Source organism: Helobdella robusta, assembly GCF_000326865.2.
Source record: "Helobdella robusta unplaced genomic scaffold HELROscaffold_10, whole genome shotgun sequence".
Taxonomy (NCBI): domain Eukaryota; kingdom Metazoa; phylum Annelida; class Clitellata; order Rhynchobdellida; family Glossiphoniidae; genus Helobdella; species Helobdella robusta.
In genome coordinates, this window is record NW_008703571.1 from 1,326,950 (window position 1) to 1,350,874 (window position 23,925).

General features: G+C 33.4%; 4 protein-coding genes across 4 annotated transcripts in view; 2 read left to right on the forward strand and 2 right to left on the reverse strand.

The window, feature by feature from the left end:
* HELRODRAFT_190022 (hypothetical protein) overlaps positions 1–2,995 on the forward strand; it is a gene marked incomplete at its 5' end in the record, with an annotated part of 3,483 nt that extends 488 nt beyond the window's left edge. Inside the window, 4 exons of the mRNA XM_009011834.1 lie at positions 682–1,314; positions 1,590–1,765; positions 1,949–2,078; positions 2,229–2,995. Coding sequence (XP_009010082.1) covers positions 682–1,314; positions 1,590–1,765; positions 1,949–2,078; positions 2,229–2,467 — 1,178 coding nt within the window. The 3' untranslated portion in view covers positions 2,468–2,995. The remainder of the gene's footprint in view (positions 1–681; positions 1,315–1,589; positions 1,766–1,948; positions 2,079–2,228) is intronic.
* Positions 2,996–3,351: 356 nt separating this feature from the next.
* HELRODRAFT_166607 (hypothetical protein) lies at positions 3,352–6,013 on the forward strand (the record flags this gene model as incomplete). Its single annotated transcript, XM_009011835.1, has 5 exons — positions 3,352–3,381; positions 3,979–4,154; positions 4,593–4,669; positions 5,362–5,650; positions 5,770–6,013. 5 exons carry the CDS (start codon positions 3,352–3,354, stop codon positions 6,011–6,013), a joined length of 816 nt encoding a protein of 271 aa, XP_009010083.1.
* Positions 6,014–9,373: 3,360 nt separating this feature from the next.
* Positions 9,374–16,490, reverse strand: HELRODRAFT_166608 (hypothetical protein; the record flags this gene model as incomplete). Its single annotated transcript, XM_009011836.1, has 16 exons — positions 9,374–9,606; positions 9,834–10,032; positions 10,244–10,352; positions 10,666–10,804; positions 10,946–11,079; positions 11,338–11,523; positions 11,860–12,043; positions 12,834–13,122; positions 13,465–13,642; positions 13,747–14,021; positions 14,358–14,476; positions 14,738–14,853; positions 15,119–15,272; positions 15,430–15,533; positions 15,845–16,052; positions 16,247–16,490. 16 exons carry the CDS (start codon positions 16,488–16,490, stop codon positions 9,374–9,376), a joined length of 2,871 nt encoding a protein of 956 aa, XP_009010084.1.
* Positions 16,491–17,375: 885 nt separating this feature from the next.
* Positions 17,376–20,696, reverse strand: HELRODRAFT_166609 (hypothetical protein; the record flags this gene model as incomplete). Its single annotated transcript, XM_009011837.1, has 3 exons — positions 17,376–17,491; positions 18,237–18,455; positions 20,558–20,696. The coding sequence occupies 3 exons, from the start codon at positions 20,694–20,696 to the stop codon at positions 17,376–17,378; spliced, it is 474 nt and encodes a 157-aa protein (XP_009010085.1).
* Between the last annotated feature and the right edge of the window lie 3,229 nt (positions 20,697–23,925).

Genomic DNA, 23,925 nt, shown 5'->3' on the forward strand with positions numbered 1-23,925 from the left:
ACTGATTGACTGGTTGATTGACCAACTGCTTGACTGATTGATTGACTGACTGATCGATTGAATGAATGAATGAATGATTGATTGATTGTTGTAGGCACATCTCTCGAAGATACAGGGAATTATTCGTGTCATATACAGGGCCCTCAAAATATTCTACTGGCTTCCATAACACATCAAGTTCAGTTCAGAGGTTTTTGTTTTTTATTATTCATTTTTTTGTTTTTTGTTTTTCCGCCTATCTGATTTCTGTTTTATATATCTTTATAAAAAAAACGTAATGTGATGTTATAATATTAAATAAGATGAACATTGGGTAATGAAATGGAGACAATACGTAGTAAATAGGCAATACGTAGTAAATAGACAATACGTAGTAAATAGGCAATACGTAGTAAATAGACGATACGCAGTAAATAGACAATATGTAGTAAATAGACAATACGTAGTAAATAGACAATAGGTACATTTTAAATAGTTTTTCAAATTAATAAAACGAGAATTTCGATGTCGAATGATTGAATAGATTTAAAATTTTTTTTGAAGACCAGATCAAAAAAGTGGAAATAAATTCTCTTTCTAACAAACCATCTACATCATCATCATTATCATCATCATTCCCGATGTCTCAACCATCATCATCATCTTCTTCATCCTCATCATCTTCTTCATCATCGTCCCCAGCATCCATATCGTTCGCCGAAGTCTACAGGACAAAACATTTTGAAACTCTTCAACAAAATGTTGTTGATGATAGTGAAAACGATGATGATATCGCTAACGATTACACCTATTCAGACCACCATTTCAGCAACAACATCAACAACATCAACAACAACATCAACAACAACAACAACTTTAACAACGACATTGGTGTGCACCTTAAACATAGAAAACGACGACGATCAACCGACTTACATTTCAACAAACAATCCAATCGCAGACCTCAAAAGCATCAACTTTCCTTCACAGAACATGACTCGTCACCGCAGACAACATCAACATCCTCACATCAACAACAACATCAACAACAACAACATCAACAACAAGTAATTTGCACTGTTCACGGAGGCTATCCAAGGCCAAACGTTACAATGAAATTAGGCAACGTGGATGTGACAAACTTGTTTGCAGTCAAATTGGTCCATCTGCACACGTTGGGCAGCAAAGGTTTTCAAAAATTTTCTTACCGACTTACATTTTCGTCAAAGAAGTCCTTGACCTTCAAGTCGCAAGACCATGGAAAGAATTTAACATGTTCTGGCACGGTGGCTGGCCTCCAGTCTGTCAGCGCCGTCAGCTGGATTAATGTTTATTGTAAGTTCTTTTTCAGCCCTGTCTTTTAAAAGATTTTTATTACACAAATTGAATGTTTAAAACTTTGATAAAAACGACGTCACGTGTCAGCAATCGCAAGTAATAATAAAAAAGACAATGGTAACATTAAGAACAGGTCAACAACTTGAAAACAAAAAATTGAAAAAAATAACAACTAACAAAGATAAACAAATTGAAAACAACCAACAAATAACAAAACAACCAACAACAAACAACAAACAAACAACAAACAAAACAACAACAAACAACCACAGACGCTCCAAAGATAAGATGTCGCAATGCAGTCGCATCCTTGAACGACCTCGCGGTAACCTTGACCTGTGAGGTGAAGGCCAACCCGGAAGCCACCATGCTCTTCTGGATTGTTGATACGAACAGCACGAAAGTTACAGATGGACGCGAAAATAATGAGTTTTGGAATAAAATTAGAGTTAACTTTTGTTATTCGTTGTTGTTTGTCTCAATTGAAACACTTAATCTGCAGATATTTCCGTGCATGATGTTTGCTAAAAAGTTAACGCATTTTTTATACGTATATTATTTATGTGAAATTTTTTAGTAAAATTTTTGATTTAATCATCGCGTTCGTTGATTTCACATCATCTTGTGCTAGGTCTTGGACAATGGTGCATTAGAAGCCAGTTTGAACATCAGACGAGTTGCACAACGTCATTTCCGCAATTATGTCATCGTAGCCGAAAATGACATCAGCTCGCAATCCGGACACGTCAAACTTCTTCAAAGCAAGCTCAACATTCGCTATTTCATTTCATTTTTGCAATTGCCACATAATTTGGCTAAGAAAATTGTCAAAATGCTTTGTTTGCTTTAAAAAAACGAGAAGTTTATACAAAAAAAAAATTAAAAAACAAATTTTATTAATTTTCTTACAGAATTTCACGGACAAAACGAAAAAATGAGAGCTCTGAACCTATACAGCGACTACATGAACCACAACAGCAGCCACAGCAGCAGCCACAACAGCTACAAAGACAACCGACCAGCGGAGAATTACTTCAGTTATTATTCGAAGCATTCAAGTGCAATGGATCACCGACTGAAACAAATGCTCCATTTGATCTCGCTTCTCACATACATAATGATGAATATGACAAACAAATTGCTATTTTGATTTGTGTTTTTTTAAATTATTTTCAATTTATATCTCTTCGCTTCTTCTTGTTCTACTTGTAATTTTTTAAAATTTGTAAATTCTATAAATACATCGCAGGGATCTGTTAAAAAAAGTTAACAAGAGTGCCGTCGTCTTCATGTTTCGTGAGCATCGTTAATTCAGCGAAATAATGATCCATTGTGTCGTGTGTCGGTTGTGAACAATCTGATTGGAATAGATTATGAATGAGGTACTATTTTAATTATCGTCATCATCGTTATACGATCTAGCTGCCAATGGACGAACATTGGAATGAATTTAAAAAAAAAATTTATAATGGAGGACTTTATTTCAATTATTGATAAATCGATATCCTGATTGTTTAAAATGATCTAAAGACAACACGCCAACATATTTGGTGAAAGTTATTTTATTGTTTTTTTTTTTTCATTTTGTCTGTTTCGTTATGTGCTGTTTTATCATTTAATTTTTTTCCATAAATTCTTCAGACAGCTTAAATTAAAAAAATTAGCATTCATTTTTAAAGTCGTGTTTTTTACAAATAAAGCAACAATCTTTAAATGTGTGGATGGATGTATTTTAGCACCAGAGTGATTGAAACACAAGACTAAATAAATATTACATTCATACACACGTGTAGGTATTAGGCACATATGTCAGGATTGTGACAACTGCTGTAAAATACAAAACAGCACACTTCATCCAGCCATGCTATTGAACCCGGAGACAACTAGCTTTCATATCAGGAAATGATAACATCATAATGGTCATTAGTGTCTGGAAAATTGATGAAAAATTGTTACAATCGATCTGTTGGCATTTTAATTTTAAAACTACAGGATAAAATTAAAAAAGTTTTTAGCAACGTGTGATACACGAGAATGCCGTGGCCTTTCCAGGAGTGGTTTCCAGTGAGTTTGGATTTCTACGTAAAAATGTTCATATATTCAGTTGGTCGTACCACGTTTCTTTGTATAGGAATTTTTTTTGAATACTGTATATGAAACTACATCTGAGAAGAGTAATTGTAATTATAATGAAAAAAATTATACATATAATATAAGAAAGGTAGAAAAGAAGACAGAGTCATGAGCCGTCTGTGGGTGATGAAATACAAATGTGTGTGTTTGTGTATATGTGTGCGTGTGTGTGTTGGTGTGTTGTGTGTGTGTGTGCGTATGTGTGTGTGTGTGTGCGTATGTGTGTGTGGGTGTGGTGTGTAGTTGAAAACAAAATTTCTACTTTCAGCGTCATTTAGTAATTTAGTAAAAAAAGTGTAGAAGTAATTTTTATAGTTAACAATTAATATAACAATATAATACCTATAATATCATAAAATATTATTTTATAGAATGTTAAAAAATTGCGCTAAAAACATGAAAAAAGTTTTTTCTGTTATATTACTGTGGCGATAATAGGAGCACATTCTGAAATTTGAAATTTCGGGCTATTGTTTTGCCTAACGTAATATAAAATTTAACATCTAATGCTTAATTTTGACTTTTTAGAAATTAACGATGAATAAAAATATTTTCATCTCAATCAATAGTTTGCAAAACTTTCTAAATAGCACTGACCTAAAATCACTTTTAGATAACGAAAAGATTATAAATTTGTTGTGCACTGAAGATAGAAACTATCTGCAATCCTTACTACCTCTGCATGATCACCTCAGCAGTAGCAAGTAAGATTTTTTAAGGAAGATTTTATATTATTTTACCTGCTTTCCGCATTGCTGGCCTAACTAGTTGCCAACAATAACAACAAACTCTTCTAGCCTAGTGCTCTCTATCTAACTAAAGCCAACTACTAAAACTAAACTAAACTCCCAGCTAAACAAAATGAACAAACAGTAAAACACATAGGCTTTAAAATTTAAAGAGACTTAGATGAAACAAACAGAATTCAAATTAATATTTTAATCAATATGAGCAGCATAAAGATTGAAATTTAATTACTAATCAAATTACTAATTAATTAATAAACTACTAGCAATAGATGAGTAATTGTAAGTGTTACATGGTTACTATTAATCAAAATTTAAGTATTTTCATATAGTTACTAACTTTACTTTACTAAATCAACACATTTATGACATCTTTGTTTATTTTTTTTCTTGTAGAAATTCAAAATCAGACAGCCTAAATAATGTCTTTATGAATGCAGCCTGTCAGAGATGGATGAAAAAGTTGAAGGAAGGTTTGAAAGGAAAATGAAATTTTATTTATTAAAAAATTGAAATTAGTCAAAAATAAAAAGGTTAAAAAATTAAATTAGCTTGTTTGCACGCTTCACTGGAAACCGTCATTCAATTCTTAATTAATTAATTAATTAATTACTAATTGCAATTATTAAAATGAAGTTAAAAATCAGTGTAATAATTTTCAAAAACTTATTTTAATTTTTAAATAAAATAACATTAAAAATATTCATCAACTTTTTCTATTCATGTCTGTAGGTGAGATGAATGCCTTCTTAAAAAAACTGCATGCAAAAATTCTTCAGGTTGCTTTTTGTTTCATTTTTCATTATAATCTAACATAAATCATTATTGAAAAACTATTTTTGTAATTTTTAATATAAACTAAAAAGAAATACATCTCTCTTTATTAATAGTTAGAAAATGTTTTTTTCAGCATAAAAAATGCCCGTCCTCAAGAAAAACGTAATTATTTTTTCAAATTAGTCCATTGAATTACTTTTTACCTTATTGATTTTTTAAAATTTGTGAAAATAATTTTTAGATTCTTACATTTATTGAAATAATATGTAGATAAAATGCAGCTAATAATAGTTATTATTTTTAAATTTATAAATTACACAAAACAATAATAACACTTTTTGTTAATTTAGTTTGTTGACGAAATATGACATCAACAACAACAACATAGTACTAAAGAAAGAGCACACTTCCATCAAACCTTTCATGGAGCCAAAGGTCAACAAACCAAATGGGGTGCACAATGTCTATCAGAAACATTACCTAACCTCAAGACATCACAAACCACCTAGCAGATACAACAACTGCCATGTGGTTAACAACAAAAACGTTTCTTCTATAGGCAACGTTACCAGCGTGAAAAATAATTTTATGATGTCACCGTCAGCTGGTGCCACTGCTTGTGCTGCTGCATTTACATCTCTAAGGACAACAGTTGCATCAATTACAGCTGCTATGACGTCAGTGAGTACAGCAGCTACAATGACGTCAACATCAGCTGATATAATAGCCTTGACAATAACAGAAGCATCATCTGCAACGATGAATCCACCAATGAAAACAACAACTCCATCAACAGACTCAACAACTACAATTATCTTGTCACCAACATCAATCACCGCTATGATTTCACCTACAAAATCGACAACCATAATGACAGCATCAACATCAACAACAACAACAACAACAATGGTGATGTCACCATCAAAAAGAAAAACAATAATGACATCATCAGCGACACACACAATGACATCATCAGCGACAGCAACGTCAACAAATACAACATTGTCGCAGCCATCAAATTCATCGGTGCAGTTTATTAAACTCGATCATTCCTACTGCGGCTCCAGTGTTTCGAGCTGCAAGAAAGGAAGACTTTGTAACGGAAGTATTTTATTCAATCATAAAAAACTTAATGGTGTTTCTGATTATCTTAACAATAAGTATGTCAACAATTATAATTACTCAAGTATTAATAATAACAATAATAATAATAATAATAATAATAATAATAATAATAAATGTAATGGTGTTGATGTCAATGAGGATGGTAGTAGTACGATGAATGAATGCTGTCAATCAGATGAACATCTGTGTGCGAAACATAAAAGACCATCTATGCAACTACGACAACATCTTTTACATGCACCAATGCCAATGCAACAAGCGTTTCAACTACAGCCACAGCAATTACTGCTACAATCTCAACAGCAGCATCAGCACCAACAAGCTATTCCATTACAACAACAACAACAACTACTACAGCTTCCTCAGTTACAGCAGCGGGAACAACAACAACAATCAATACTTCTTCAGCAACAGTCACATCCAAGTCCACAACTACCACAACTACATAATATAAATCATCCAAAACAACAACATCTACAACTTAGCCAGCAACAGCCACATCCTTATTTACAGCAGCAGGCACAACAGCCTTCTAATGGCCAACATCAGCAACATTCGCATATGCAACAACAACAACAATCACATGAACAACAGTCATTACAGCAATCGTCATCACAGCAACACCTAGATCATTCGCAATCAACTAAACAACTACATCCTTTACTACAAAGTTTCAAAGCACAACAACAAAACAATGAAGATGACGACGACGATGATGATTTAAAATCACCATCAAACCGTCAAAACTACACAAGGTTGAGATCATTAAACGTGCAAAAATCAACGCAAGAATCTGTCGATCATCAGCTGTTGTTGAAACAACAGCAGCTGCAACATCGGCAGAATCATCATTTTAAAAAATTAATTCTTTCAAACAATGAATATGACAATGTAAATAATAACGTAAGTAATAATAATTATGTTAGCAATGAGAATAATAGTGAGAATGAAGAAAGTGGTGTTGAAAATACTCCAAGAGATGCAGTCGACTTAGAAAAAGTTGATCTACCAGAACAGTGCACAAAAAAAAGTTTAATAAAATTTATAAACATCATAATTTATAAAGACCCTTCTATTTTAAAGCCTTTACAAAACGGTCATCACATTAATATTCATCATCATCAACAAAATGATGGTGATGATGATGATGATGATAATCACGATCCTCATCATCATCAAAATGATGGCGATGATGATGATGATGATAATCACGATCATCGTCATCATCACCTTGATTATTGTGATCATTATAAGAGACAGCTTCAACTGCTACCTTTGGTTCAGCGCATTGTGAATTGCAACACGCCCAGACCTTTGTTACTGCCGATGACATTATCACCTTCATCGTTCTCTGACATTCACTCAGCATCAGCATCATCGGCAGAGTCTTCACTATCGCCATCTTCATCTCTGTCATCATCTTCATCATCATCTTCGTCATCGTCATCATCTTCATTGTCTTCATTGATAGCTTCAAGTTTATCATCATCTTCATCATCATCATCATTAACAACATTATCATTACCACCACCACCACCACCATCATCATTGTTTTGGCCGACATCAGTATTATCATAACTCTCATGTTAATGATGATAATAATGATAGCAATGATAATATTGTTGTTGTTGTTGTTGTTGTTGTTATTTTTATTAATTATTTTGAAATCCAACTGGCTTGTTATTTTTGTATATTATTGCACGTATGTTTGTATAGACTGTTTTATTGCATGTGTATGTGCCTGTGTGTGTGTGTGTGTGTGTGTGTGTGTGTGTGTGTGTGTGTGTGTGTGTGTGTGTGTGTGTGTGTGTGTGTGTGTGTGTGTGTGTGGTATTTTATTTAGTTAAGGATTGTGTTAATAAGCTTATCTAAGTTTTCACATTTGATTATTGTTGCGATCGTTAGGAATTGAATCCGGATCATTAGACGTTGTCAACAGATATCTATAACTACTCTACCAAGTTTTAATAATCACTGCCCATTTTTTCACGTGTATGTGCATGCGAATATATATGTGTTTGTTTGTGTGTGTGCGTGTACTAGTGTGAATGTATGTGTTTGTTTGTGTGCGTGTGCGTGTGTTTGTTTTGTGCGTCTGTGTGTTCCTGTTCAGTTCATTTCTTCCATTAATATTAGCTCAATGATTTTGGAATTAGTTATATCTCGTTAAATTAAAGGTTTTGAGAATTGTTATAAAAAAAACTTGCTTTGTTGATTTACTGATTCAAACCTATCTATATGCATGTGTATGTGTATTGGATGGATTTGTATTTTACTCTAGTTTTGTTAAATTCCAAGAAAATTGTTAATGGATAGTACTTAAATCTTATCTAGATTCATCATTGTTGTTGTTGTTTTTACGTTTTTAATACATGTCACTGAAAATTTTACTTTACTATTTAGCACTTTGTCTCATTATTAATTATAGCCGAAAGGTTTTATTTGAATAAATTTGCAACCACATCTGTCAACTCAAATTCTTATTTAATATTATATTACTACTAGTAGCAGTAAATTACTAGGTGGACATTATTAAATTAATGACGTTATTAATCCATCAGAAGATGATGAACAAGATGATTCAGATTTGTGTAACATACTGCATGCGTGTTAATGTACATAACTAACTCTCTCAGAACTTTTTAATACGTGCTCGAATGAGCTTCTTAATTTTTTTGCATGATTTTGTACATACTTTTTTTAGTTTACACACACACACACACACACACACACACACACACACACACACATATATATATATATATATATATGTATATATGTATATATATATATTGGAAGGAGACCATATTATATACAGTATTGTATGAATTCTATCGAATTGTTGGCATTAATCAACAATTTTATTTTTTCATGATTCTATTTTCAATAAATTGAACAATTTCTAGAAAATTCTAGGATGTAAAATTAAAAAGACAAACTTTAAACTGAGTAATGCCAACAATTCGGTAGAATTCATACAATACCGTATATACATATATAATTATATATATGATCTTATTTTTCAATTTTTTGGCGACTGTCTATGATGTAGAAGTCCACATTGTTTCGTTCATCATTTTCACAATTTTTTTTTACACTTTCGAGTTCTACTCTGTTTTAATAAAATCGATAAAACTGATTTTAAGTATATTTTTTAATTTATAAATATATGCTGAACCCATCGATCAAACAGTTCGGACAGGATGTGTTCATGTTTCGACCAATCGTTTTTTTGAAAAAAAAAACGCTTTCATTATGAAAAATTATTAAAACAACTAATACGAGTCATGAATCTGTATAGAAAAGTAAAAAGTCAACAGGGCGCCAATAATAAAGTGGACGGTCAGTCCCTGAATCTGGCACGCCCTCAAGGGAGTCACGCAGGGCAGGGGCACAAAAACAGGAAGGTCACATGATCTGTTGCCATGTCGGGGTGGAAGGAATGATGGCCGCTGAATGAAGTATTCGGATTTGTAATGGCTCACCCATTTCTTGGCGCATTTCTTGTCTAGTTTCAATTAACAATAATCATCATTATTATTCAAATTTATTTCAGTTTCCGTTAATATCAGTGTGGATTGGATTAGAGATCACGTTTGGTATCATACATCACTCAAATTTGAAATAATTCGCTCCCGTGCCAGCATTGAAAGTAGTGTTTGTGGTTGTAGAAGCGGTGGCTGTGGCAGTGTAGTAGCATTATTTGCGGTAGTAGTATTAGTAGTAAAAACAAACTTTCTGAGGTTGTTGCGGTTTTGAAGACGAGTAGGAATACGTTTGTGTTTGAAACCGGTACCAAGTGAACGGTCCTCATCTGACAACTTGTGTTGTAGGTTTTCGCGTGTTTGGCTTTTACGATTACGTATTCATCGGCATGACGTACGCACGGTTCTTGTCTTTGTTTGTCGTGTTGTCTCTTGTTTTTATGTTTCATCTGTTTAATAAAAATTGTTTGCTTATTGTATCCAACCATTGTTATCATCATTGGCAGCAGCAGCATCACTCATCATCATCTTCTTCAACAACGTCACCTCAAATTCCGTGTATAGGATATCCCGATAAAACCTGAATGTTTGACGGTCACGATGGGAACAATGGCGATAATATTTGAAGAGTTTTCTCTGTTTCACTACATCATCGCTGACCAGAAATTGAAGTTCTTCAGGGAAAAGCTCGATGATGCTTGGCTGGCTCGCTTGTGGGTCCGTTCTCAACTCAAACACCACTTGCAAGTTGTTGCGAATTATGTAACAGCTGTTTGTTGTTGTTGCAAATGTTGGTGTTAACGCCGATGTTAATTTAACAATTGAGGTTGATTGAGATATAAAGGAATATATCATATAATATAGGGTATATCATTTTAACGACGTTGTTTTAATTATAACTTTCCCTTAGCGAGGACCGAATTTAGAAATGTGAGAACCCAGGGTAAACGAAGGTTTTAAAGATCCCTAATTATTTTCAAAGCAATTTTCGGGGCAGTAAAAACTGCTCATCCCAGAATCTGGCTCAGCTCGCAACACAGCAACCAACTGCCTACATTAAAAAACATTGGTAGCCAACCCACTTCATGTCACTCGTTCCACAGCTTATTTCATATTTCCTGTTGATGAGTGTGGCCAGTCTGGAAACAAAGATATTCATGCGAATGCTGGTGCCGACAACTGCCCATATTTCGCTGGTCAGACATTTGCCAGTGGTGCTCGCTGCGGTGAAAAGTTTTCTTCTGAATTTTGATGGTGATCCTACCGCCAAAATCATCCAAATCATTATCATCTCAACAAAAATGCCATCATTTTAATGGCATCATTAATATTATCGAGATCGAAAACCTCCATTGAATGAACCTCCGCAGGGGTACAGGACAGCTCTGTTCAAAGAAATCAAATTTCTTCTATTCGACTGAAAGTTTCTCGTGTGCTTACCTGGTGTCACGGCCAGTGTGAATCTGTAGGCTAGCGCGTCCTTGAACCAATCTTCACTGTGTGTGTGCGTGCGGGTGTGTGCGTGTTTGTGTGTGTGTGTATGTGTGTGTGTGTAGGTGTGTGTGTGTGTGTGTGTAGGGGAGTACAAATGTCAATCATTTCAATCATTCTATTATTGTAATCACTCGTTACCGCTTTATTAGAGCTAATATCTTTTTCACATTTTCATCTCCACTAAAATAAAATAACATAATCAGCATCCTTCTTTTTCCTCACCCTCTCCCTCACTTTCTCTCCCTCTATCCCTCTCTTACTGATGTGCATCCATGAGCAGATCGGCTTTGAGGTGCACAGCCGGAAATACTCTCATCACCCCATTGGCTGACAGCAAGTACCTGGAGTCGATGACGTCATCGTAACGCATCTTGATATTCGGAGATGGTAGGGTGAGGGTATCTTTCCAGTGTTCCTCCATTGTTTGGGATATTTCTATCTCTAAACTGATAGTAGTATTGTTGTGGTTGTTTTACGATTTGTTGATGTGTGCGACTATGCATGTGTATTTGTGTTGAGGATCTCGTTTCATGTTTTGTGTTTTCTTTTGTGTCTGCGTGCCTTCACTTCTTTATTGATGTCTATTTTCAGTACATATTTTAAAAAGAAAGCAAATATTTATTAAAATTTTTATAAATATTTTAATTCTTTTTAGGTCATAACAAAAATTTTTCATTAGAATATTTAAAACTTTATCAAACAGTTTCCATTCCGATTTTTCACTCTCTCTCTCTCTCTCTCCTAATTCTTTTTTTCTTCTTCTAGAAAACAAAAACCAAAACCTGGTATCTGGTTGAATGAGTGTGCACTCTTTAGAACTCTTGGGCTCATTGGGCCCATTCAAATAATCTTCCAGATCCAGAAACTTTGTTGGGTCGAACTGATCAGCGAACATCTCCATATCGCAGAATGCCAGCATACTAAGCCCCAATGAAGACGCGTTCTTTTCGAGGTTGAAGTGTTGATCTGTTGTTTGTGTTGAATCGTTAATGCGTGGTTTTCTTGATCATCGATCATCCATTTCATGGTTTTAGTCAGTTTCATAACTTTTTAAGTTAATTTCTGATGTTATTCATCGCTTCTGCTTTTCTAGCTTGAATGATATGTTTGTTGAAGTGTTTGTTTATTTTTCGTCGCTTACTAATCAGATAAAATGAATAACTTAGCATTGGTGTTGACGTAGTTGCTTATACAATCGCTCGTGTTATGTTTCATTGCAACTTTATTTGTATCATATTGTTAGTTTTTATGCAGTTTTTTCCAATTTAAATTTCACTTTAACACACTAAATTATTTTTTCCAAAGACATCTAAAAAACTTACCAAATGACGATCCACCATGGCTAGCGTTCGTTTTGATGCCGCGACGACTAGGCAGTCTAGAGAGCAAATAATGTCTAGAGACCGTTGATGGTGATGACGACGACGACGACGATGATGAAGACGATGGCGATAAAGTTGATGGTGATGATGACAGCTTTTTGATTTTAAATCTCACCAACTTTTTTACCACTATGCATAGTGATGAATTCAAATCTAGAGGCAAAGGAAGAACAATTAAAAATTCCAACAAAACAATACAAAAACATTCGGATAATCATTCTCGTCTTTGGTGCTCAATAAGTATAATAATTAAAATTATTATAATTAATGAATAATTATTAATCACAGTTATTCACATCATCAAAAAACTCACAAACTTATATGAACATCGTCATCATCATCACCATTCAGTCATTCAATCATTACTTTCTCACTTTTTATCGGAGCAAAATAATAGAATAAGGACTCGTTACCGTCCCCAACATTCATATTATTTTTATCCTGGTACGTCAGAGTTGGACTACTCGAACCGGCCGGATCGTACGAATATTCGGGTGTAACTATCGTATTCGACATCGTAATCAGCGGTATTTTAGGGATGGACGTTACGACTAAGGTAGTCGGTGAAGTCATGTCGGTTATTGTTTTTACGATTTGTTGGTATTCTTTCAACGAGTTCGTCGGGTTGACAACCATGTTTAGAGAAAGATCGTGTCGAAATTGCTGGTGTGTTTGTTTTTATGCATATTTTAGTTTATTTGTGCGTTTGTTTGTATGGGTTTTTTGTGTGTTTCTATGTACATGTTTGCCAGTGTGCGTGATTTAATTATATTTGTGTAAATGTTTGTGCTTATGTTCTTGTATGTTTTTCATTTGTTTCGTCTGTGTAACTTTGCTTGGGATTGTAACAGAAAAATGAATACAAAATATTATTATTTTCAAGAACGCAGGTAAGCATTTATAGAAAACACGCTGAAAACGCACACACGCACATACCACGCACACACGCACACCACAAACATACGCACACACACACACCACAAACACACGCGCACACGCACACACTTCATTGATGGGTATCATCTTATGATGCAAGGGTACCATAAGGTTCCATGCATGCACCAAAAAGACATCAGATCCCTTCCACAATTTCCTCATCAGCAGGTTGTGCAGATGTGTGTAACTCAGCTCGAAACCAACTACACCAACTATCTTTTCGCTGTTCTCTGTCAACACTTCTTCACTTTGTTTTGTCAGAATTATTAATTAATTAACTAGTTATTGAAATTATCGTTAATTTGTTTTTTTTTTTTGTTTTTTTTTTATTATTAATGCTACTTTTCTCACTCGGTTTCCTGCCTATTATCATCAGAAAGAATGAAAACAGGCAGAGAGATGTGGATGGATGACTTTGTGTCAGTTGACAGCAGTGTGGAGGTGTCAATATCAAAACTGGAGTTGGGACTGGAGTAGAGGACGGCTTCTATGTACAGTCTCAGCTGTTTCGTGTAGTTGTTCGTGCCGTTGATCCAGATGGAAAAGCCGCCGTTGTGGCAGGCCAGGTTGGATATCCGACTGTAAGACACGTACTGGCTGGAGGTGACGAAGGTGTAGATATCGATCTGGGTAGGGCGGGCGGGGTGGGGGTAGGGATGACCCGGAAATGATGATGGGATGAAGATGAAGAAGATGATGATGGTGGTAATGACGGAGGTGATGATGCTAGTGCTGGTAAAAAAACAATAGAATTAGTATAATAAAAATTATCTTGAATAGTATTTTTGAGTAAAAAAATTAAGTAAAATTCTAACAGCATCACTTCCACAATGATCATCATCGTCATTCTCATCATCATCACAATAATCATCATCGTCGTCATCATCGTCAAGCACATCCCCCCAATCATCATCATCATCATCGTAATCGTCATCACCATCCTCATCATCATCATGGCAAACCGTGTGACTAGCGTAGTATTGCATGATGGAGACTGCCATCTCGATCCTATCCATGTTGTACTTGCACGTATTTCCGGCTGCAAACTTCTTCTGATTGTCTTCCAGGAAGTGTATGGTACCTGGTGATGATAATCATGTATGGAGTGATGATGACGGCGACGTATGGAGTGATGATGACGATGAAGATTGAGGTGGTTGTAAGTACTTCAGCAGCAGAATCGGGCGTCTTTTACAAATACGGCGATGACGTAACGATGGTTATAATAACAATAGTGACAACGAAAACAACAACAACAATACAAATGATAACAACAATAATAAACAATAGTAACAATAATAACTTTAATAACAATAATAATAATAATAACAATAATAATAACCTGAACTACACCTGACTTTTTTGTCAGAATCTCTGGCGCTAGTTATAAGGTAGATGTGTTTGATACACGACTTCCCATTCAGCTTCATCATGTCAAATGCCAGATCAAACGCCCGACTGTTGTGCGATAGATAGATAGATAGATGGATGAGTGGATGGTTGAATGAATGAATGATGAATGGATAGATAGATGAATGGCTAGATAGATGAAGGATAAATGGATAAAAATGTGTCCTAAATATCAGTTTTAAAAGAGAACATCGTCTATTTTTGATTTTGAAAACAAATTTTGAGAAAAGTGACGTAAAATTTGTTTACAGGGCTTTGGGGGCATGGGGCAAAAACTGTTAAGGAACACTCCTCTACTGCCAAAAAAACTTACTGAAGGTCTGTGCCACCTCGGGGCTTAAGTTTGTGAATGAGTCTCAGGAATGTTTTTTTGTTGTGATCATTTGCCGGATACAAACCGCAGCCTTGGTTGCCGTCGTCGGCGTTTTTGCAGCTGAGAGCCGTTGTGGTTTGATCGATGGGATGACCTGTTTTAAGGTGGTGGTAGTAGAAGTAGTAGTGGTTGTGTCGTCATAAACTTTCTTTTTCTCTTCTCTCTCTCTCTCTCTTTCTCTCTCTCTCTCTCTCTCTCTCTCTTACTCTTTTTCTCTCTCTCTCTCTCTTTTACACACACAACACACACACCTTGTATATCCCAAATCATGGATGACGACGATATGACGTTGATGTAGTAATGTGAGGTGAAAGTGTTGATCAAAAGTTCGGCCACATGTTTAGCTTGATTCAGTCTTCAGGTTTCAGTTAAGTACCACATATGTATGTGAGTATATTTTTATTAATTTTTATCGTTGCTTTATATTTATAATATTTGTATCATTAACATCAGTGGTAGACCTAGTATAAAAACAACATTACAACATTTAACATTGTAGCAGCAACAACACACAACATTACAGAAACAACAACAAACAACATTACAGCTACAGCAACAACAACAACAGCATACAACATTACAGCAGCAACAACATACAACATCTCCTCCATCATTCCCATCGTAGTGCTGGAATCGATGATGATGATGATCTCCTTATGCACGGACTTTCCCAGGAACCAGGATTGCAAGCGAAACTCAGCCAGATCATTATCAACATTGCCGGTAACATTTTCATCGACTACAACACTAGCGCCAGCACCACCACTACCACTACCACTACCACCAATACCACTATGACCACTGCCACCACCATCACCAACTGACTCGTCAGAACTGTTTCCGACGTAATTATCATCATTTCTACCTATTTCGTCTATAAATAATGACGTCATAATTATTTTTATAATTTTTTTTATATTTCTCAAAGACATCCACAACAAACACGCATATGCGATAAGCGGTGGTTTCTTTGCAGTCAAATGCGGTCAGTACAACAGTTTTGCCAACCACGTTAACCACTACACCATCGTGCCGCACAAATTTATTACTTTCTGACAGCTAAATCACCTTCATGTTTAGTATCTTTTTCTAAGACATTTTTTTCAGCTTCATCTTTTCTCTCTTCATCATCAGCCGAAAGTTCGGAATAATTGTTGTACTGACGGTACGTTATGACGTCATTATTGATATTTGGGTAAACCATAAGAACGCCACTCACTGTTCCAACGTACACCCTAGATTGTAGAGGCGAGTGGGTGGGCGGATAATAGCGATGTCGTTTGACGATGACGTCATTTGGTGGTGATTTCATTTGGCGGTGATTTCATTCGACGGCGATTTCATTAGACACGCTAATGACGTTAGTTAGTGACGTAATTGTTTTTCGCAGGTTAACTTTTTATGAATGATGTGGTTAATGTCAATTTCTGATTTGTAATGTCGACGAGATCAATTATTTTTTTATACTGAAGTTAACAAATATAAATTAATTTCTCAGATTAAACTCCAAATTGCATATAGAAAAAACAAATAAAATAAAACTCATTATTGGCATGGACGAATGAAATTCCGTCATACTATCCACTAATTTGGCCGTCCATTCGACATCCTTCAAGACGTCAGTATTGTTCTTGTTTGAGTTGCATACGAGCAGTGATGTGGTTCTGTTGCTACTACTGCTACTGTTGTCGCTACTACTACTACTTCTACTGCTGCTGCTGTTTCTTGACACTTTCCTGAACGCATGTCAATGGGCTTTTATTATTATTATAATTATTATTTATTATTATTATTTCATTATTGTTATTATTTTTATTGTTAACTGTTACTATCGCAAATATTACATATGATTACGTAATACTATCCACAACCCGTGGATTTAAGTATTATATGAATGTGAAAATGAAACTATATAAATGAATAAACAAATAAATAAATAGATGAAAATATAGTTATTAATGTTAAAAACCTTCTCACAAAAGGATGACGGAGGGTCTGTGAGAAAATTCAAACGAATGAACAAACGAACGAACAGACGAACGAAAGAACAAACATACAAACAAACGAACGAACAAACGAACAAATTAAAACTAAAATTTTTATTTTATTATATGTTACTACTTTACTCTATTTAAAAAAAACATTATAATTTATTAGCTATTATTATTATTATTATTCATTTTACCAAATTCGTCATCTAAGCATTTACTTCATTTCTGAATTCCTTTCCTAGTGTATTGTTAGCCGAAGCGTAGTTGACAGCTAGAGATTTGAAACTCTCCAAACTGCCCAATAACGGATCGTACATCTGGTCTGTGTTATTGAAAATATCAAATAAATTTATGAAAAATACACCGTTTTATTGGTTAATTCGTGTGTTTTGGGTTTTAATTTTTTCGTAATTTCTTATAATTTTATTATAGTTGCGGGTCTTTTTTTTTAAATTTTTAAATTTTTTCTTTTTTAGCTCCGACTTTTCCAAATTTTTACAAAATCTAAAACCGAAAGCGGTCCTATGTTTTTTTATCAATGGTTTGTGGTATTCATTCAAGAGCTCTAGGTTAGTAATTTAATGATTGATATAAAACAGTTGAACAGAACATTGTTAAGATGTTCGAACTTTTTGAACTTTATTCTTGTGGCCTTACAGTTCATGAAGTTCATGTTTAAATACTCACTACAAAAATGCAAGCAGGATTGCTTATTAGTTCAGACTAAAAAAGTTACAGCAAACAGCGGCAGCACAGTCAGTAGTATGTTGGACTGGCTGGTAAGTTATGTCATAGAATTGAATAGACTTCATATTAAACAATTTATTACTGACTCACATTAATAATAACTGTATAAGTCTACGATGTTGAATAGGACTAAAATTAAAGTAGTCGCATTTCGAACTTTATTGAACTTTTATGAATAATTATTTTTGAATTTATCAATTATGGAACAGATAAAATAGCATTTTCTGTTAATTTCAAATAGCTTAAATTTGCAAGCAATAAATTACAGTGAATAAATTTAAAAGTATTTTAGTTCTTTATCTATTAATTTAATATATAACCTAAATTGTTGTAATCAAATAAAAAACCGAAACACAGACTGATATACTGAGCGGCTTCTGTTACAACTTTTAACGGATCCAAGGATATTTCTTCAAATTCCCACTTTTCAAATTCTTTCTTCAAGTGATTTTCTCCGGAATAGAAGTTAAAAATTTCTAGAAGTATGTTGGAAATATCATCTGCCCAATCTATCACTTCACACAGTATTAAGTTTTTGTCTATTAGTTTGGCAATAAATATAAAATACAATAACTTTGAAAGTCTGCTAGATTTCATTTTATTAATCGCGTTAATTTGAAAATTTGAATTTTGAGGATAAGCGTTTTTGTTTACATAGAAAAGTGCGAATGAACGTTTTTTGAACTTAAAACTTATAATCCTTTAGTTTCTATAACTACAGGGAACATTAAGTTTTATTATTTCTTGGTTGTCTTGCCAAACGTGGGAGGTGAAAATTAAAAAATGAAAGCAAGGATTCGAAATGAATTCTCCAGTACAAGGTAGAGAATTTCGTTGTTCTTCGAAGCGTCTAGAAACACAAATACGAAGGAATCGATATGCCATTTTTTATTCATTAATCCAAGCAGCCAAATTTTGGTAAATTATTTATTTTCTTGCTAAATAATAGTTACAAACTTCCGTTTTATGTTCATTTCATGCGTCAAACGCAAACAAGATCTGAAACAACGCTAGACTTATTACATTGCATGTAGGCTTACTTTGTCTCTTTCTGTTATGAAGCACGATCAAAGCCAACAAATTTTAGTGACATTCCCTTTTTAAAGAATTTTGTTAAAAAAAGGATAGAGAATGTAATTTAGTTTGACTCTATAATAATAATAATCTTACTGAACATTATGTTGAGAGCATAACGGTTCTTAAGAGTGATTGTTAGCGTAAAATGGTTCATAAGGGCTTATTAAAATTAATTTCATTTATAGATTGATGCAGTATTTGAAATTTTTGATGTTTTTTCTGTATTTTGCTGTTTGTAAAACTTTAATGTAGCTGTGCATTGTTACTATTATCGTCCATTTTAATGAAATAAAATAACTATTAAAACAATATAACATTCACTTCCTAGTTACATTATTTGCTTCCTACTAATATTATTTGTTTGTCGTTGGCGTTTAAGTTACACTCACATACACGCACGCATACGTAAGCCATTGGTTGGTCGATAAAACTCACCGACATACATGCAGCACAAAATAAGAGGTAGTTTTTTATAAAGCAATATGTTACATAAAGAAAGATAATAAGTGTGAGAAAGAGACACACATACACAGGTAGGTAGACAATGACAGAGCAAGGCAGAGAATAAAAAACGACAGAGAGAGAAAGAGAGAGAGAGAGAGAGAGAGAGAGAGAGAGAGAGAGAGAGAGAGAGAGATAGAGAATAGGTTGAGATCGAGGTATATTCAGCGTTAGAAAAATATAAAATTTAAAGAAAGCAAGAAAGCAAAATTTGAATATGAATAAACAAGAGGTAACAAAGAATGAATAACACTGCACCCTATAGAGAACGTTATGGAATGTTTCTCTTTCACTTTCGGTGACAATCACACACACATACAATCAAACACACGCTCAATAGCACTCAATACACAATTGCACGTGCAAATAACACAACACACGCACACATTCGGACACACGCACGCACACTCATTTTAATCAAATTTAAGACAACTTGCATAATAATAATAATAATAATAATAATAATAACAACAATAATAATAATAAATATCATTTATAAAGCGTCGATGCAAGCGACTGAGGCGCCCTTGGAACTAAGAAATTAATAATTGACCATGGAAGTATGAATTTAATAGCAATGACGATAATAAAATTAATAATTAATAATAATAACAATTGATGATGGTAACCATGGTAATATGAGTTCAATAGCATTAAAAAAATTGTAATAGTAATATTATAATTAAAAAGTTAATTAGAGAAAACATCAAAGAAAGCACGTCAAAAGTTTAACACCACGTATTTAAACACATGCATATATGCAATGTTACATATTGCAATAGAGAGCGAAGTATGTTAAACCAGCTACATGTCTTTGTTCATTTCCTGACCATATTACTTTTCCTCCGTTTGTTTCTCCGGCTTATGCTCATCTGATCTCTGCTAATTCAAGTAGGTCACATCACAAGCATGGTATTCTAAATGTATTGTATGTCACATACATAGTGATATCTATTCTTACTGAAACTGGAGTTTGCCTGCTGTCCAAAGAGTCCCAACATTCCAAGTACCTACTGAAAGTCGTTCTTTTTGTAGCTTTTTGAGTTTTCTTTTGTTAGCTTACTTGACGATCCAACACCGATCGCTTGAAATGTTCCGCGGGTTTTGTCTAATCGAATGGCGTTCGAGTGCCATTTCTGTTTGTAACTTTTTACGTGTGTGATCACCTTTATTTGAATCGTCGTGCTAATTTTCTTCGTCATTTTTCTATTTTTAGCCAGCCTATTAGCTTACAATAGTAGCTTTGGGGATTTTCAAAGTTTTTTGTTTCGATATCACTTTTACACTGTCAGAAACAAGCAAATACGACAAATACAACAAATAATACAATACACAAATGCAAGAGCGTATTTTAAAGTGTTATGTTGTATAGTATATTATATACGCGTACATACAAATACAAAGCTATGTTTCTTTGATTTGATCGATCGTTTCTGCAAATTTTGTACACATTCGAAGCAAATAATATTTTTTCAAGTTGAAATTATAAATTATAGATCATAAAATAAATTAAATCAGAAATTATTATATATAAGAAAAAATAATCTATTAATTATAATTAATTATGGCAAATTATTATCCTGATGAAGTTTTTTTTCTCCTGGGAGTATTTGTTTTTATAGTTTTTAATTATTGATTAATTTATTAATTAATATTAAAAATTAATTTATATTATTTATCTTTTTAACATCTTTAAGGATCAAGTCTTTTATTATTTTGGTATTATGATATGATATTATAATATGAAATCCAAATTTTTTAAGTTTTAAATATTGCTATAGTAATGTAATTCATCAGATAATAAAAAAACTCTTATTTAAAAAAAGTAAAATCCATGAAAACCTGTATGAAATACAAATGAAACAAAAAATGACTTGTATTATATATTATAATAATTATAATGCACTCACAGAATATTTAGAAACTGAAATATAAATTGTAAATTTTGGTAAAATGAGAAGAAGGATATCAATAAATAATGATCCTAAGATCATGAACAGCACTTCATAACTTAGATTAATTTTTGAAATCACTATAAATTGCATGATGCATAATTTTTTTGCAAATATAAAAGAACTTTTATAATATATAAATGATCTTTTTCAGTGTTATATTTTAAATTTGAATGATTTTAAATTAAAATAAGGCTCCTTTTCATGATGATTGGATCAGAAACACTCACGAATTTCACGAAAATCCACGAAAAAATCTAAGAAATTACAATTATAACGATGTATGCCTATTTTAAAATAATATTTATTCCTTTCTATATGTTCTTTATTAAATTTTAATAATTTGTTAAATTTTTTTGCAGGTAAATTTAAATAATAACAATGATGCTCCAATAAACAGAGATGATGAAATAGATGAGATTGCCAGACAAGTATTCTTTCATTTTATTTTAAGTTAATCAGATTTTCTTGTTGATATTTCATTAACATTAAATTCAAAACAAACATTCACTAATTAAGATTAAGAAAGAAAAAGAATTGAAAGAAGAGAAAAATAAAAAAAAAGTAGAACAACATAGTTAGAACTTTGATGAATTTATAATTGAATAAATAAATTTTTATAAAATAATTAATTTTTTTAATAATAATAAAAGTAATGGTTGAAATTAACAATCAAAGTTTAATTTCAGTTGAACATAAAGAATCAAAAAAAAATGTAAAGAAAAGTTTTAAGAAGAAAACTGATGTGAGCTATGCAGTACCAGAGACACCAGTTGAAGAAAAAATTAACAGTGCTGAAAAAGATTGGAAAAACATGACTGACACGTCAAAGAAAGGAAATGAGAAAAGGGAGTCAACAGGGAAAGCCAAAAACCATCCTCAAACAGCTCTTGCTCAACCTGGTTTGTCAGTTAAATGTGTACATTTATATTTGTATTACATTAATCTACTATTATTGTTTGTTTACATTTTTTAGTTTATAGAACTGCTGTCAAAAAAGAAGAAAAATTAAAAGAAAATTCTCAAAAAAAGGCATCTAACAAAGTCAGAAAGTTTTATGAGATTTTGACAAAATCATATGACATCATGCTGGTTTGTCATCTATGTCTGGTGAAGCTCAAAACTTTATCACAATGTAGCTTCAGATACCGTTTAAACAGTGATCATGAACACGTTTGTGAATGTGATCAGCTTGCATTAAAAAAAATAATTGTTAGAGAAACCAGTGATGACTGGACTATGGTTAGGCAAGTTAGAAGGCGATTTAAAAATTTGTGTGAACAATTTAATAACGGTTTAGAATGCAAGGAGCGCCAAAAATGTCCCAATCCTCATACAGAAATTGAAAGGGAAGCGTGGGAAATATTTCAAACGCACAACTATTCTGTTGATATGTTCATCAACGACCTCAAAAAAACTGACCTGAAACTTGATGTAGAATTAAGAGGTTTCCATGAAAAACACAAGGGTTTGTTTGAATTCATTTGTCGAAAATGTTTCAAAAAAGATGGAAATTTGATTTATAAGAAAAAACACTTGAATCAATGCAGTGCTGTAAATTATCACAAATGGGATAGCAGTGAAAAAATTGTTTTTATGCAGAGAGGTAACGATGCGGGATTTGAAGATGTCCACGATGATGAATGTCCTCATGCGCACTGCATTGTCGTCAGGAAATTGAAAAGGTTAAATTTCACGGTGAATAAAATTGTTGAAAAATCTAAATCTATCAATCAAGCTATGATATGTGGAAAAAGAAAATTAGGTAAGTCAGTCGTAGAAAATCAAGATAACGGCGAAAACAGTGAGGAGATCGACCTGAAAGAAGTTTCAATAGACGAGGCCTACTCTAATTTTGATGATGTTTCAAGTACTATTGGATTTCCTTTTGACAATCTTGGAGATGATTTTGATAGAGAAGCTCAAATGGATTATGAAAATGAAGTTGAACAAAGTGGGAAAAAGAAACATATTTACTATGAAATGTATCCGATTGATAAATTGAATGAACTTTTGAAATATTCTGGTAGCACTTACAAGAGATGTAAAATAAAACTGAATGGCTCTTCTAAAGCCGTTTGCGACTTTTTAGATGTTGATGTTAAAAATCCGAACGAGCACACCAAAGTAGAAATTAGAAGTCGAGTAAACTGTGGTCCGTGTTTGGATGGTGACGAGGTTGTCGTTCAGCTGAAGGACACTAAAGAGTTAGGTGATGACAAAGTTTATGTTAAAAGAGGCACAGTAGTTGGAGTCCTCAAACACGCTTTTGATCGAAAAAAGTACACATTCTTGTGCAAAGCGGACTACCATCTACCGCATCTCATGATTCCCATTGATGGAATCGCTCCTAAAATACACGTCATGAGAGAGAAATTGCCACAAAACAACAAAATTTCTGAAAAATATGCATCAGTTTATACGTACAATGACGAAAACGAGGAACTCTTGTTGGTTAAATCGATACGTTTAAATGCTG